This window comes from Bactrocera tryoni, chromosome 1 (assembly GCF_016617805.1).
Source record: "Bactrocera tryoni isolate S06 chromosome 1, CSIRO_BtryS06_freeze2, whole genome shotgun sequence".
NCBI lineage: Eukaryota > Metazoa > Arthropoda > Insecta > Diptera > Tephritidae > Bactrocera > Bactrocera tryoni.
In genome coordinates, this window is record NC_052499.1 from 48,603,535 (window position 1) to 48,620,202 (window position 16,668).

The 16,668-nt window shown below is 34.9% G+C and overlaps 1 protein-coding gene across 2 annotated transcripts in view; it reads left to right on the forward strand.

Annotated features, from left to right (window-relative positions):
• LOC120779779 (all trans-polyprenyl-diphosphate synthase PDSS1) overlaps nt 1–16,668 on the forward strand; it is an 84,125-nt gene that overhangs the window by 34,466 nt on the left and 32,991 nt on the right. For both annotated transcript variants that reach the window (XM_040112156.1, XM_040112160.1), the window contains 3 exons: nt 11,531–11,764; nt 15,067–15,206; nt 16,165–16,306. In XM_040112156.1, coding sequence (XP_039968090.1) covers nt 11,531–11,764; nt 15,067–15,206; nt 16,165–16,306 — 516 coding nt within the window. The remainder of the gene's footprint in view (nt 1–11,530; nt 11,765–15,066; nt 15,207–16,164; nt 16,307–16,668) is intronic.

The following is a 16,668-nucleotide window of genomic DNA, read 5'->3' on the forward strand; positions in this document are numbered from 1 at the left end:
ATAAATTTTACACAAAAGTTGTTTTTTGAGAACTTAACTTCACTTCAAAGCTAATTTTATTTTATCTTTTTTACAAAATTTTAAAATTAATATGCAAGTTACGTTTTCAAACTAACAATCAATCGATAAAAAAATATTCCCACAAGCCATGCAGCGAGAGTACGTTTAGCTTTGATTTTTTCCTTTGAAGATTTTAATTTTTTTTGCTTCTATTTGATGAGGTCGCCACATTGTCTGTGGATAAGTGAAAAAATAACAGATAAAACGGCCAATCTCTGTTAAGTAGTCGCTCATAAATAATTAATGAACCACAGCTAGTCGCTTAGAGCGCTGCGCTGCCTATTGTTTACAAGCAGAAAAAGACTAAAATAATAAAAAATCCAATGGAATACAAAGGCACGCACACAAAAAAAGAATAAGTGTGTGTATTTCAGCATATTAACCAGCGGCCATTTATAAGCTTGACAAGAGACGCAGACTCACCGGCACGCTAATCTACATGAGCTTAAGTCTAGATGGTTGGAATCTGGAATCAACTAAGAATTGATTAAAGATTAAGTGTCAACTAGTCACTGAATGGTTTTGTTACAAATAAAAAAGTTAACGATAAAATAAAAATTAGTGCCTATAAGAGGCATAGAACAAAAGAAATACGTATGACGCCGCCGCGCCAGCAGCAAAGCAACGTGTTAGCATAATAATAACGATTATCAAAATTTCCATTCAATCAGAGAAAGACGAAAATATAAAAAATAAGCGCGTGCGAGTGAAAATCGCGTTAAATTGCTTAAAAACGCCAAGAAGAGAAATTTTTTTAATATAGTAACGACAGCGGTTTAGGTACTAAAACAAGATGCCTAACCGAAGATCTACAGACATACATACATATGTGGTAAGCATTTCTCCCAATAGTTGCAGACGTTCTGTCGGCAATGCCAAAAACTTGTTGAAAGCTCCATCTGCTGTTCCAAGTTGGCTTGTAGGAGTCTCTTTCGGTCCGATAACACATCGATATACCATCTGATCAAAGCCCAGAACCGAACAAAAAGAACATTTTCACGCATTTTAATAAAAAATTTTTCTTATGGGCTTAAAAAAGGCATTTCTTTAGGGATCTCTACTTTGCAAAAGATTAAGGTCTTTTAGACGCCTCTAGCACTGAAACACTTATGCCCAACACATTAAACAAGATGAGTTGAGTCGATCGATAATATGTAGATGTTGAGTTCCTCTGTTAACTCTTTGACGATTTTTAAGCACAGTTTCTCTAACTTTCTCGATGTAATCTTCATTAAAGGACGTGATTGGACGAGTCGGATGACGCAAGTTTTTGATGACTTCACGACCTTCACTGAATGCTCTTCAAAAAAGTTTGTATCAATCTAACCAAAAACTTTGTAACGACCAGTCCGGGTCAAATTTGATCAGGTTTTTTTATGTGACCCATAAGTTGGTCGCTTAGCATTGATACACTTTATACCCAAAACATTAATCAAAATGTGTTGAGTTGATCCATAATAGATGTTGAGATCCTTTGTTATCTCTCTGATACCAACACGTCGATTTTTCTCTAACTTTTACAATGTGACCTTCATTAACAGACGTGATTGGATAAGTCGGACGAAGCAAGTTTTCGATGACCTCCCGCCCTCCACTGAATGCTCTTCAAAAAAAGACTGTATCAATTCAATCAAATAATTTGCATCGACCAGTCTGATCAGCTAGTTTTATGTGACAAATAAGTTGGTCTATTAAAAGATCATATTTGCTACATTTGAGCTTTCTTACTTAGACATTTCTCATTAGCATAAAGCTTCATAAGGTATACCATTCCCACGCAACCAGGTTTTGACGTTGATCATGACGGAAGCCGAATTTATATTCGACTAAAGTATGAACTCGACAGTCTTTCTTTATGAACTTTAGACTTAATACAAATAGCTTAGTTTAGACTCTAAGGAAATATCTTAGTTTCTAATAAAATTAGACTTGGCTAAGTTGATTCGGCTGGTCGTTTGTAATACATTGTTTAATTCTTTGTCTACTGCCGTTGATGAGCTAGAGATATTGAGGAAATTATGTTATTATTAACGTTTACTAAATCAACGTCAGAAAAATAAATTATAACATTTCCCCACATAGCAAGACAACTACGAAACATCAGAGCCTTAGCGGCTAGGTACTAAAATTTCAGTCTCACTTGAAGCCATATATTTACATACATACGAGTACATTGTCTAGCATTCATATATGTACATATACATATATGTGTACTGATAGGCCTTTGTGTTCTCAAGGACGAATCGCTTCAGTCACGTCCCGTCTCGTCTCTAGCAGTCAACTGGCCGACCAGCGTCAAGTCACGTCAAGTCAGGTTAAGTCGTCGTAGGCTGGAGTTGAGTTGAGCTGAGTTCAATGTTGTGTTTGTTGATGAGACAGAGAGAGTCAAGTGTTGGTGTCGCGCCCAAAGTCAAAGCGCTTGACACTGACCAAATGCTAAGATAATAAATAAATAACAACAAATGGCAGAAAGATGAAAACTTTGCGGTGCAATCAACCGGCCAACCCACAACTTGTATGTAGACAGCCGATGATGTTCGACACACACGTTCACGCTCACGCACGTTGACAGTGTGAAAACATGCAAAGGCACACACGCACGCAGGCAGCTGCGGTTCATCTTTTGCAGCTATTGAGGCTGTACTTCGCCTCCTATGCCTTGGTTGTAATTTATGTTGTAGCGTGCGCTTCTTCTTCGTTTTAGGTTTGGCTTGGCCTATTTGTTGGTGCCAGTGGCGGTCAAGTAGTTGCCAGCCTGCCCCTTTCTGATGTGTACACAAGCCGGTTATTTATATGCACATATACATTTGTATATATGTATGTGTGTGTGTGTGTCCACATGATTTAGTGTTGTTGTAATTATCCTCAGTGTCGCGATTTGGTGCGATTGCCATTGTATTTTTGATTATATTCCGCACACTTAACTATTATAGGGCTATAATTTTGCTTTGGCGTTCTCCTTCATTGTCAGCGTTGCTGTTGTTTTTCTTGTTGTTGCTCGAACCAATTATGCGTAAAGATGCCGTCCATGGTATGGCCACTGGTCTCTGAACCATTTATACCAAGGACAATGCGGTTGTGAAATAAATTCGCTACATTTCTGCAGACCTGTTTTCAAATTCAAAAGACAATATCAAAAAAAAACCCAAAACAAAAATTTAAAAATTACAAAAAGCAAAAAAAGTGATCAAAACCGGTCTTACAAGCATTTACAATGGAATGTGCTTCAGCATCCCTGCGCCTTTGTTGCCCTCCAGTTGAAATGCTTTTTTTGTGGTTACCAATAAACCGCCTGTCTCAGCTACGGGGAAGCATGGAACATGGAAGACAGCTCATTTTCAACGAATTGCAAAGCTGCTGCCATAGACTGTTTTTTTTTTTTGGAATTTTTCGCAGACTTTTTGCGATTCACGGTGTGGGTCACGTGTAGATGTGGCACTCGATGCATGCATTTTGTGGCAAAAAAAACTCGTTTAGCATTTTTTGATTGGAAATGTGTAAAAATATGTAATTAATTACTGCAATACTCTTCGAATTGCTGAGATTTTTACTTCACAGACTTTTGAATGCGGAAACTTGATAATTGAATTATGAAAGTTGATTTATAGCAGTCTGCATGTGAACTTAGTAAAAACTACATAAACTCTATATGATACTCCACAATTAATCAAATATGTAATGATTACTAAACTATAAGCTGTGGCTACAACTTAGAGCACTTTGTGATATCGAAACTTACGCAATTCAAATTTTGAAGTATTCTTCCGCATAGAAACATAAATCCCGAAAAATCATAAAAAATCCCGAAATCGCATACTCCTGAGATGTTCTTGAGCATATACATAGATTAGTTTTTTCTTGATATGAATGAGAACGAAAACAAAAGTCCCATAATTTTCGGGATCCCGAAAAATTTTATAAAGTCCCGAAATTAAATTTTCGTAGAGTGGTGCAAATGCAAAAATTAGCTTCTACTTGATAGAATTAGGAACTAAAACATAAATACCGAAATTTTCGGGATCCCGAAAAGATGAGAGTGAGATGTTCTTGAGCACATACATAGATTAGCTTCTACTTGATATGATTAGGAACAAAAGTCACACAATTTTCGGGATAACGCAAAATATGATTAAGAACAGAAACAAAAACTTCAACCTTTTCGGGATCTCTAAAAATCAAATAAAATACCGAAATCGGATGTACATACATACATATATTAACGGAATGGTCTGACATTGCATGCAATATTTGTATTCAACTGCTTTTTAATTCTTTCAGTTATTAATATCGTATACACAAAGTTATCACACCTTAAAAATCGCTTGCCATTCCTATTCTGACCTCTACTTGTCAAAATTCAATTGCTTTGACAGCAGTGACTTAGTTTGAGTTTTGAGAACACCCAGTGTCACTAAAAAAATGTTTTATTGTATATTATTAAATTGCTCTTAACAACTGGTCGGTGCCTCATATCGGTGGTGCCCCTTAAAGATTCATTCACTACACATTTTACTGTAAAATTAATTTATTATCTTCAGTTGGTGGATGTTTCATTTCATATAATATAATACCAGTAAAGTTGCCGGTAAATATTCACCGCTTTCTTACACATAATTATTTGGTCTGCTACTTTATCTTTAAGCTGTGAGTCATAGACATTGATTCATGCAGATGGTAAACCTTATACACGCATTTCCGCTTCTTCTGAATCACTAAATACCACAAATTAAAGACATGAAACCCAAAAGCCGGTGTGTAATACAAAAGATACATACATATGTATGTACATACATACATATGTATGTAAGTGCATACTTTCTTTCGGTCAAGGTTGGTTGGAACTTTGTTGTTGTAATTCTTATGCATAAGCTAATCCGAATTTTACTGCACGAGTTAAATTACTTGGCGGAAAGAATCCGGTCATTCTAAATGATAAATCAAGTAGTCGAGACCAGATCGACAAACATAAAAGCGATGAAAATGATGATGAAAATAAAGTTGTATTTCTTATATGTACATACATATTCTTGTATATTGGATCCCCAAACATGTAGTTGCCTGTTCATTGTGATCCTACATTTATTTTAAAAGTAAATTCGGGATCTGAGAAAAAAAACAAAAAAAAAAAAAATGCGAAAAATTATATTGTTAAGACTAAGTTAAAAGTAATTAAAGGGTATTAAAAATAACGAAACTTTCGGGATCCCGGAAAAAAATGTCACAATTTTTTTAACATCAAATTTAAAATATGTTTTCCATATGTCAATTTATTATTATTAAAAGTATTAAAAATCTCGAAATTTTCGGGATCCCGAAAAAAACCAAAAAATTTATAATTTTTATAATTAAATTTAAATATTATTTCTTGTTTTCTCTGTATGTCAAGTAAAAGCGATTCAAAAATTTCGAAATTTTCGGGATCCCGAAAAAAAAATCCACAATTTTCTTGTTAAAGGTAAATATAAAATATGTTTTTTTGTTTTTTGTATGTCGAATATTGAAAATTTTCTAAAAAAAGCATAATGACATTTTACTTTTAATTTTATAGAGTATTAAATTGTTGTCAATTAATTATGAATATTCCAGAAAATAAAAGCTATGAATAACTACTGCAATCGTTATATACATACATATGTATGTACATACGTTCATAACTATAGATATATATCCATATGTATGTACATACATATGTACATATGTATATACGCTCTTGTATGTATTCTCTTTCGCATCTTAGTGGAATTTAGAGGTCTTTTATGTTTGTGCAACTAATCATGTTGCTCTTGCCAAATTTAAAAGTTAAATATTTGTTGTTTAAGCATGTAATACAGAGGCACATACATAAGTATGTAGTATGTACATACATATAAATATGTATGCGAGTGTTAGTTGACATGCACGCGCAACGCAATAGAAAACTTAATTGAGTTCACTACACTTGCTGTGATCTCTTCGCGTAGTGCTGAAGGTCCTTTTCATTAGCGTCTCACCAAACGTTAAATGTGTGGACATACATGTGTATGTATGTATGTATGTACATACATATGTATGTATGTGTGCTAGTTTGGCCACGCTTGTAATGATATAGTGTAGAGTCATAGAAAAAGCTGGAGAAAATAGCAAAAACGTCTAAGACATTGTATGTATGTATGTACGTACGTACATATGTATGTATGGGCTTCATATGTACATACATTGATTTGGTGATGAGAGCGTACAGTTTTATGATTTTGAAATTGTTAAAATTTTCTTATTGGCTTTTTTTACGATTATTAAGTATAAAAAATAAGTCCCGACATTTTCGTGATCCCGAAAAATTTCGCAATTGGTTTTTTCTTTCTATAATCAAGTTAAAAAAAATAAATCCCGAAATTTTCGGGGTCCCGAAAGTGGTCCGATAAAATCCCGAAAATGATATTTGGAGAATGGTCTGAGATTGCATACTGCATTTGTATTTATCTGAATGATCATATATTTAAGTAGAAAAAACGAAAATTCCGAAATTTTCGGAATCACGAAAATGAGCATATAAAATACCGAAATTACATTTTTGGAGAATGATCTGATATATGTACATACCTGAATGATAGATATGAAATATTTATAAAATACAGAAATCGAGAAATTTTCGGGGTCCTGAAAATGATTATATAAAATCCCGAAATTGGTATTTTACGGAATGGTCCGAGATTGCATTTGTATTTATCTAGATGATGGTCTTTTAAATATCTGTTACATATCCATTTACATACATATAAACATACATATGTATGTAGTTATGTATGTGTTCCCAAAATTTGAATCACGGGCGCAAATATTTATTTATGGAAGAAATATACACTCCAGCTGCTGTGATCATGATGTTGTCACACATTTTATGCGATCGTCAAACTTGTTGTTGCTGCCACTGCTGCCACTGCTGCCACTGCTGCTATGCTAATATTGCCAATGTTATAGCTAATGTAAATGATGAATGAATTAACACGGATTGCGTACATTTGTTGCTGCATGTTGCCCGCCTGGCCGCCTGCCTTTGGGCGGCTGCGCATGCGTGCACGCGCTCTGGGCTGTTGACACAACAAATACAAATAAACTAATTTCTGAATGCAACGCCAACAAAGAAAATAACGAAATACACTACAGAAGCGCTAACAACAACAACAACAACAAAGCTAATAATAACAACACGATGCTTTGCATAGATAATGTAAAGCTTGCATCATTTGGCGTTTTGATTAATGGAAAATACATGAAATTGCTGCCATTAATATCTAGAGTTGTTATCGTTGTTGCTGTTGTTGGACAAACTTTGCCAATAGCTATTGGTAGGCTCATTGGGCTTTTGTTTAGTTGCCTACATAGCATTTTGTTGCCCAAGCAGTGTGATAAACACATGCACACGAGCGAGCACACACACACACATACATACTCACAAATACATAGAAGATGAGCAAAACAAATAAACACTCAAGTGCATGTGTGTGTGTTAACCTTAAAATACATGCTAACAGCTAAATGCAAAAACAACAAGTTGTTGGCAACTCACCATACAAGTTGTTGCAAATGCCTCTAATAACAACAACAACATCAACAGTAATAGCAACTTTGATTATCAACAAAGTGGGTGCAAATTAAGTCGTTACCATGCATGCCGCGCACCACGAGCGACCCAGACGCCGTTTTTGTAACCGAAATCGATTTGTGTTGCTCTTATTTGTTGTTGTTGTTGTTGGTAGCGTTTTCCTCATTTCATTCCCGCACAAGTACTTTGATTTGTATTGATTGCTGCATTTAATGGCGGCGCACAGCCAGACAAATAGCCTGCTAATTTTATGCTTTTACAGGTGGCAGCCATATAAATGTGACCGCATTGAATGGTTGCAATAAAAAATGCAATAACTATCTAGAACGGAAATGACAAACAAATTATAAAATTTTAACTGACAGGCGAATCGGTGAATGATGTAGAAACAGTGCGAATTTACTATTTATGGGTCTAACTTATGTGAGAATAAGCCTATGGAAATAAAATTTGTTCTTGGAAAAAACTATTTCAAAAATACCGTTGCGTCTTTGAAACCTTGTAGCATCTGTTTTAGAAGCTCGAATTTAGTCCGATTTATAAGATCGAAAAAGGTTATACACCATTGACAGTTGTGGCAAAGAATCAAAGTTGTATTTGTAGTTGCCGCTTACACTCTCTCATTCAAACGCATAACGCTTTCTTCTTCTTATTCTAAAATCAGATTTTCGATCAAAAAATGTTTATTTCAATAATACCGGTCTGACTTTGAAAGCTTTTAGTGTGCGTCTTATAAGCTTGTTCGAAAAATGTTATACACAATCGAAATAAGAAGAAAACATTGATATTATCCATATTTCATTCTTAGGACCTTCTTGCTGTAATCAATAATAACGCTTTCCTTCTCTTCTTCTTCATTGGCGTAGACACCGCTTACGCGATTATAGCCGTGTTAACAACAGCGCGCCAGTCGTTTCTTCTTTTCGCTAAGTGGCGCCAATTGGATATTCCAAGCGATGCCAGGTCCTTCTCCACTTGGTCCTTCCAACGGAGTGGAGGTCTTCCTCTTCCCCCGGCGGGTACTGCGTCGAATACTTTCAGAGTTGGAGTGTTTTCGTCCATCCGGACAACATGACCTAGCCAGCGTAGCCGCTGTCTTTTAATTCGCTGAACTTTGTCAATGTCGTCGTATATGTCGTTCAGCTCATCGTTCCATCGAATACGATATTCGTCGTGGCCAATGCGCAACGGACCATAAATCTTTTTGCAGAACTTTTCTCTCGAAGACTCGCAACGTCGACTCATCAGTTGTTGTCATCGTCCAGGCCTCTGCACCATATTATTATGGGAATTATGAGTGACTTATAGAGTTTGGTTTTTGTTCGTCGAGAGAGGACTTTGCTTCTCAATTGCCTACTCAGTCCGAAGTAGCACCTGTTGGTAAAAGCGCAGGATAACTCTTGGATTTCTAGGCTGACATTGTTGGTGGTGTTTACGCTGGTTCCAAGATAGACGAAATTATCTACGACTTCAAAGTTATGACTGTCAACAGTGACGTGAGAGCCAAGTCGCGAGTGTGACGACTGCTTGTTTGGTGACAGGAGATATTTCGTCTTGCCTTCGTTCACTGCCAGACCCATTTGCATTGCTTCCTTGTCCAGTCTGATAATAATAACGCTTTTCAGTATTTCAAATTTCGAACATCGAAGACAAATGTTTCGCTTTTGGCTGCTAACTTCGAAAAATGGAAATTCAATTTTTTTTATGACTCGATCTCTCAAAAAAAATTGATTTTGTTCAATAAATTGTATATGTTGCAAAGCTGTTCCAATATCTCAACAAATTTTCTTCGTTTAGCTGAAACAGTATTTATTGATCATTGCTGACATTTATAATGATTGTAAATTAATCTATTGACATTCCACTGGTTTTCTATGTAATCTCTTAAAAAAATTGTGCTAGCGTTCTCTCAATCGAGTTATTAGATTAAACAACTGTAGTCTAATTTTACGTTACTTAATCCTAAGTACTTCATGCTAAGTTGGCTGCTCTTCGTTGACCTTTCGGAAAATCAATAAAAATTGAACAAGTATAATGGATCCATGTCATATAGATGACTTTAGGTTGTTTATCATTTGAGTCTAGGCGTTTATAGCCTTCTACGCGGAGCCTTATGGAGTTTGAATAAGTTGTTCAGTTGCTCGATGGAATTGATTTCAACATTTGGTTATCCATAATTTAGCAATTTATAACGGAACTGTTCTTACTTTTGCCAATACTACAGTAACCCTTTGATCTACCTTTAGTCGCGGCAGCCTCATAAATAAATATATATTCGTGATTGGCAAATTTAATTCCAGGTCGTCGTGTGGCTGATAAATGAAAACATGCATATAAATAACGGGTGATCCAAGTATAGGTACTTCTTCAATAGCCTTTTTCAGACAGATCATGCGTGAATCGTTGAGAGTCGTTCGCAGTAACTTGGACTGAATGGAACGATTTATCGCATTTTTCGCCGATATCTTGAAAGTGTACAAAATACAACTAGTACAAGAAATGAAGCCGCTCGACATTCCCCATTTCACTCTATGGGCTCTAAAAAAGTTCCAAGAAGATCCGGCGTTTTCAAACCAAATTTTGTTCAACGATGAGACCCATTTCTGGCTCAATGGGTGTGTAAACAAACAAAATTAACGCATTTATGATGAAAAGCAAACTGAAGAGATACAAGAGCTGTCATTTCATCCAGAAAAAAAACAATGATTTATTGTGATTTGTAGGCCGGTGGAATCATCGGTCCATATTTCTTCAAAATTAACGCATCAATCAATGAATTTATTGAGAGAACACTTCGGTGAGCAGATAATTTTACGTTTTGGACCGGTCGATTGGCCACCAACATCATGTGATGTGAAATGCCAAAGAATGTTCTTTCGAATGTTAATTAACATTCCCCATTAAATTTGAAGTTTTTTTTGTTTTTTCTTTAAAAAAGTAGGAAACCTTGAAGTGGTTCAGCCTTTACATGCCTATAGTATTAGTATAGACTCACAGCCTCTGGATTTTCCACTCTAGTCGAGTAAAACGGTTACATACTACACCTTGTGTACCTATAAAATCTTCATTCCTTAAAGCTTTTTGTGCACCTGCCTTTAGACTAAAACCACTCTCCACTTCAGTGTACCACTCGCTAATTGTGTTTGCGTCGCAAAGAGAATGTGCGTCAAATTGCCAACCACAATGCCCTTTGCGGCAAAATATGTACATATGTAGGTGTGTACATCGGTAGGCATGGGTGTAGCGGTGGGTGTTGCGTTGGGTGTGTGACGCGGTGCAATTTTCCAGTTATTAATCTCGCTATGCCAAACTAATTTCCCTAATTCGTCAATACTTAACTGCGGCGCTGATTGTTTGTGTTGTTGCTGTTGTGCGGAGTTGTGTGTTTTGAAAGCAACAAAAAAACCTTTGCAATACTTCAATGAGTTTGGCACGCTTTTGCGCGGCGGTTGTGGCAACAAAAAGCGCTGTGGGTGTGTATGTGTGCGATTTTTTGTTGTTTTAGTCTTTTCGAAATCTTCCGATTTTTTATGGTTTCGCCAAGATGATGTGTCATTTCTTAATCGGCAGTTTTGTTGTTTTTGTTGTACACATTTGCAAATTTCGGGCTTGGCGTGTTGCTAATTCCTTGTTGTCGCAATGCCGTCGAGCTTACGGCAGCAAATGAAATTATTTAACCTTTTCACATTTGCGGCAAATTAAAGTAATTTCGTAACTTTTTAGCACCCGTGTCACATTTGTTTATTTGCTAATAGCCTTATTTAGCATTCATCATATTATTTACACACTTACTTACATACGTATATCTATATATGTGTATTATACTTGTATATTGAAATATTGTTTAATATAAATTTTAATTTTTGACTTCCTTCATTCTTTCTGCAGCACACAAATACAGCTTGCAACAGCAGCAGCAGCAGCAGCCCCACCAGCACAACAACCACTGGCAGCCCAAATATAAATAATAAAAGCTCAAATTCTACAATAATAACAAGAAATTGCCGCCAATACAGCTCGGTGCACACACAACAGCCGGCTGGTCCCGTGCGAGAGATCCAAATCGATCCGTACATCATACTCGAAGACGACCTGAAGTATTTCTACGATGACGTCAGAGACGTAAGTGTAGTTATGAATCACTCCCTTTGCTGAGATATTTACCTTAGCTATTTATAGTAACATGATGTAATGATTTATTGCAATTTCATTTCGATGATTAGGCGTCTAAGTGTGTGTGAAATGAAGAAATGAGCATGAGTTTTAGTATACTAATGACTCGAATTAATTACTTACTATTAAGTATATTACTTCTATATAACTAAAGTTATTTACCACACACCACTGAGGAGAAATTAACTTTAAATTGTTTATAAACAATTATTTGTAAATATGTTCTGTCTCTTTTATCAATTGCCCACTACATCCCACCACGTCCCACCAATTAGTGGCTAAATTCTACAGAGATGTTTATGAACTTACTAAACTAATTGTCTACAGATAATAATTTCTTTGAAAATATTTCCTTTTATGTATTTTTTTTATTTGTATAATTTTTGGCTCTTTTAGGAACTAATTTTTGGATCACGGCCGATCCGTACATGTAACGAATTGCACGAAGTAAAAGTTAAAAATTTTTTTTCTCTTTGCGCATATTTGATTTTTATTAGAAACAGTATACAATTTTTAAATTTCAATTGATTTTAATACGTGGGTTGTTTCTTATATTTCGGGATTTGGCAACTCATAACTCATAACTTAAAACTAAAAATAATTATCTATTTCGAGGCTGCCTACTTTTTTTTTAAGAAGTAATACATAAACTTCACATTTAATGGGGAAAGTTTATTATCACTCGAAAGAACAGTTTTTAGCATTAATTTTTTGAAGATTATCTCTTTCAAATGTTGGCCGCGGCTACGTCTCAGATGGTCCGTTCATTGAGTTCAATTTTCGATGACTCGTTCGAGCATTTCGACTGGTAAATAGTGAATGACACGCGTGAATCGAAGCGAGACTGTCCGCGTAGGCTTACATATTCCCACATGAAAAGTTTAACGGTGTAATATCAAACAATCTTGGTGGCCAATCGACCGGCACAAAACGTGAAATAATCCGCTCACCGAAGTGTTCTCTAAATAAATCCACTTATTGCTGCGATGTGTGGGAAGTGGCGCCCGTCTTGTTAAAACCAAATGCCAGCGAGATATTTAACAACCATCAAATATTCGATTATCATGGCGCGATAACGGTCACCATTGACGGTTACGTTCTTATTGGCATCATTTTGAAGAAATATGGACCTATGATTCCACCGGCCAACAAACCGCAGCAAACCGTTGCCATGCGGCTATTTCGTTTGTTTATATAGCCGTTGAGCCAGAAATGGGGGGCCTCATAGGTGAATCGAAAAGGTCGGATCTTCTTGAAACTTTTCAAGAGCCCATAGAGCGAAGCGATGTCGTTTTGGAAGGACGAGCGATTCAGTTTTTGCACAAGCTGTATTTTGTGGGCTTTAGTTAGTTTAAGTTTAAATTTAAATTAAAGTTTAAGTTTAAGTTTAAGTTTAAGTTTAAGCTTAAGCTTAAGTTTAAGTTTAAGTTTAAATTTAAGTTTGAGTTTGAGTTTAAGTTTAAGTTTAGGTTTAAGTTTAGGTTTAAGTTTAAGTTTAAGTTTAAGTTTAAGTTTAAGTTTAAGTTTAAGTTTAAGTTTAAGTTTAAGTTTAAGTTTAAGTTTAAGTTTAAGTTTAAGTTTAAGTTTAAGTTTAAGTTTAAGTTTAAGTTTAAGTTTAAGTTTAGGTTTAAGTTTAAGTTTAAGTTTAAGTTTAAGTTTAATTTTAAGTTTAAGTTTAAGTTTAAGTTTGAGTTTGAGTTTAAGTTTAAGTTTAGGTTTAAGTTTAAGTTTAGGTTTAAGTTTAAGTTTAAGTTTAAGTTTAACTTTAAGTTTAAGTTTAAGTTTAAGCTTAAGTTTAAGTTTAAGTTTAAATTTAAGTTTGAGTTTAAGTTTAAGTTTAAGTTTAGGTTTAAGTTTAAGTTTAAGTTTAAGTTTAAGTTTAAGTTTAAGTTTAAGTTTAAGTTTAAGTTTAAGTTTAAGTTTAAGTTTAAGTTTAAGTTTAAGTTTAAGTTTAAGTTTAAGTTTAAGTTTAAGTTTAAGTTTAAGTTTAAGTTTAAGTTTAAGTTTAAGTTTAAGTTTAAGTTTAAGTTTAAGTTTAAGTTTAAGTTTAAGTTTAAGTTTAAGTTTAAGTTTGAGTTTAAGTTTAAGTTTAAGTTTAAAGTTTAAGTTTAAGTTTAAGTTTAAGTTTAAGTTTAAGTTTAGATTTAAGTTTAGTTTAAGTTTAGGTTTAGAAGTTTAGTTTAAGTTTAAGTTTAAGTTTAAGTTTAAGTTTAAGTTTAAGTTTAAGTTTAAGTTTAAGTTTAAGTTTAAGTTTAAGTTTAAGTTTAAGTTTAAGTTTAAAGTTTAAAGTTTAAGTTTAAGTTTAAGTTTAAGTTTAAGTTTAAGTTTAAGTTTAAGTTTAAGTTTAAGTTTAAGTTTAAGTTTAAGTTTAAGTTTAAGTTTAAGTTTAAGTTTAAGTTTAAGTTTAAGTTTAAGTTTAAGTTTAAGTTTAAGTTTAAGTTTAAGTTTAAGTTTAAGTTTAAGTTTAAGTTTAGGTTTAAGTTTAAGTTTCATTTTAAGTTTAAGTTTAAGTTTAAGGAAAAACTTTTATACTTTCAATATGACCCGGTGGTGTTGGTAAGGCATGACTTGATAGAAATTACTCATACCTAGGAAAACACCCGACTGTCATGATCATAGAGCACAGCAAAAATATTCAAATGTAAATTGTTAAAATTTAATGCATAAACGATTTTTTTAAACTAAATTTAATGATTATTGTGTGAGCCAAGAGCATGCACAGCTTGCAAATAAAAAGGTAAATATGAAAAGAATCCGCATTTACACCCGCCAAGTGCGGCAATAGTTGGCGCACAAAAGCGACAACGTAGAACGCTTTCGGCATTTAGATGACTGATTTTTTTTAAATTGCTGACTTGATGAATGCCATGTGAGGTTGTGGGAATTTTGTTGCGCTAATAAATGGTAAGAAGTTATTTAGACCTCAAACGGATGAGTAAATCATTTTGGGTTTATTTGCTTATACACATAAATGTACATATGTATATATGTGTTTATGTGTGCGCAACACCTTGAAAGCGCAATTTAGCATACGCAAATAGTTGAAATTCAAATTTGAGAATTATTTAGTTGCTTGAGTGTAGGAACTGCAGTTTTTACTACGCAATTTTGCTGCCCCTTAACTAAATGCAAAATGAGTTTTTAATTGTCAATAAAATTTAGCTAGTTAGTGGGGCATGTGATGAATATATATATTTTTCTATTATTATTCATTTTCATTCACCTCATATTATTGTTGTTTCTTTGTGCAGCTCCTGCGGCAGGGCACGAGTCAGACGGAACTCGATAAGATCGCCTCGTACTACTTCGACGGCCAGGGCAAAGCGCTGCGGCCAATGGTTACCATGCTGATGGCCAGAGCGATCAACTACCATTTGAATAAGGAATCAAGGTAAGCGCGCACGTAAAGCGTACTTTATGCGGCAGTGTACTTGTGGCATAGCAGAGCGGAACAAATTAAATGAAAATATAGTAAATTAAAAGCGCTCAAGCGATTGAATATAATAAAGCCACAAATAGTATTAAAAGAGTGTCACTGAATATATGATAAAATGTTATAAAACCGCAAAAAGCAAAAAATTAGCAACAACAAATAATTGAATTAAATTAAAATTACTTGAAAATGTGCAGAAAATAAATAATTTCAATTTATTTCGATGAAATGCGCAATTAATGCGCTTTGCTGTTTATTTTGGCGCGTTTAGTACCATAAATACACATTTAAAAATTTCATTCATTTTGAAATTTCAATACTTTTATTAATAAGCAGTTTGTTGTTGCATTTTTGCGCCCACCAGCACAGCAACAGCACTGAAAAGCATCACAAAGCCTCATTCGATTGAGTTTGGTGCGCGGGGCGTATGAGTGATCTGCCGAAAAATTCATGCTGTTAATGGGTAGCATTTATTTGCTTTGCTGTTAGTTAACATTTACATGTTTGTTGTTGTTAACAAAGAAAAACTACAACGTGTGCAACATTGCGTAAATGCGCATCGGCCAATAAATCCGGCTATAATAGCGCCTGTTGAAGGTGTTTGCGAAAGGTTACACGGTCGCCTCGAAGCCGCCAATGGCACCAACACCACCATTACTAACGATTTTTACCACCATTGCACACTTGCACGTGTAAGTGTGTTCGTGCGCTGGCTGCGGCTTTGTTTGTTTGTTGTGCGCGATTTCGCTTTTAGTTTGGCCTAAGCGTAACGGTGCTAATTAAACAGAAATTATTTCATTCATTTCACTGTTGCCTGGCAGCTGCCGCTGCTGTGTGCCTCTCTGCTACCTTGCGGCTCTCCGCCATTGTTTGTTGCCTTTTATTTATTATTTTATTATTTAATGTCTTTTTTTAGCAATTTAGTGAACAAACAACGTTTCATCTCGCTCTTCTCGGAAATGGTCCACTCGGCAAGTCTGGTGCATGACGATGTCATCGATCAATCGGATATTCGTCGCGGCAAGCCAAGCGTGAACGCGCTGTGGAATCACAAAAAGGTGAGTCGCTAATGTCAGTCAGCATTTGTTTGTCTATTTATTTTGCAGCAGGGGAATATTTTTGCGTGGATTTGCTTTGCCCTTTAGTGAAGGTCATTGGTATAATGGTATGCCTTTTCAAGGCTTGGCAAATTAAAAAGACATACACTAAATTTTGTTGTGGCTTTGTGGTATTTCTAAAGTATTTTTAATATTTTTGCGTAGAATAAAAGCAACAAGTTGTTGGAAAATCTTTTGTACAGGCGGTATTACATCACACGCTGAGATTTTGAGCACTACCTTATTTAAAACTAATTTAGAGGCCTAGAACCGTCGAAATATGGCTATAAGCTTCGCAGTTTCGTAGAACTCTGAACAGCACA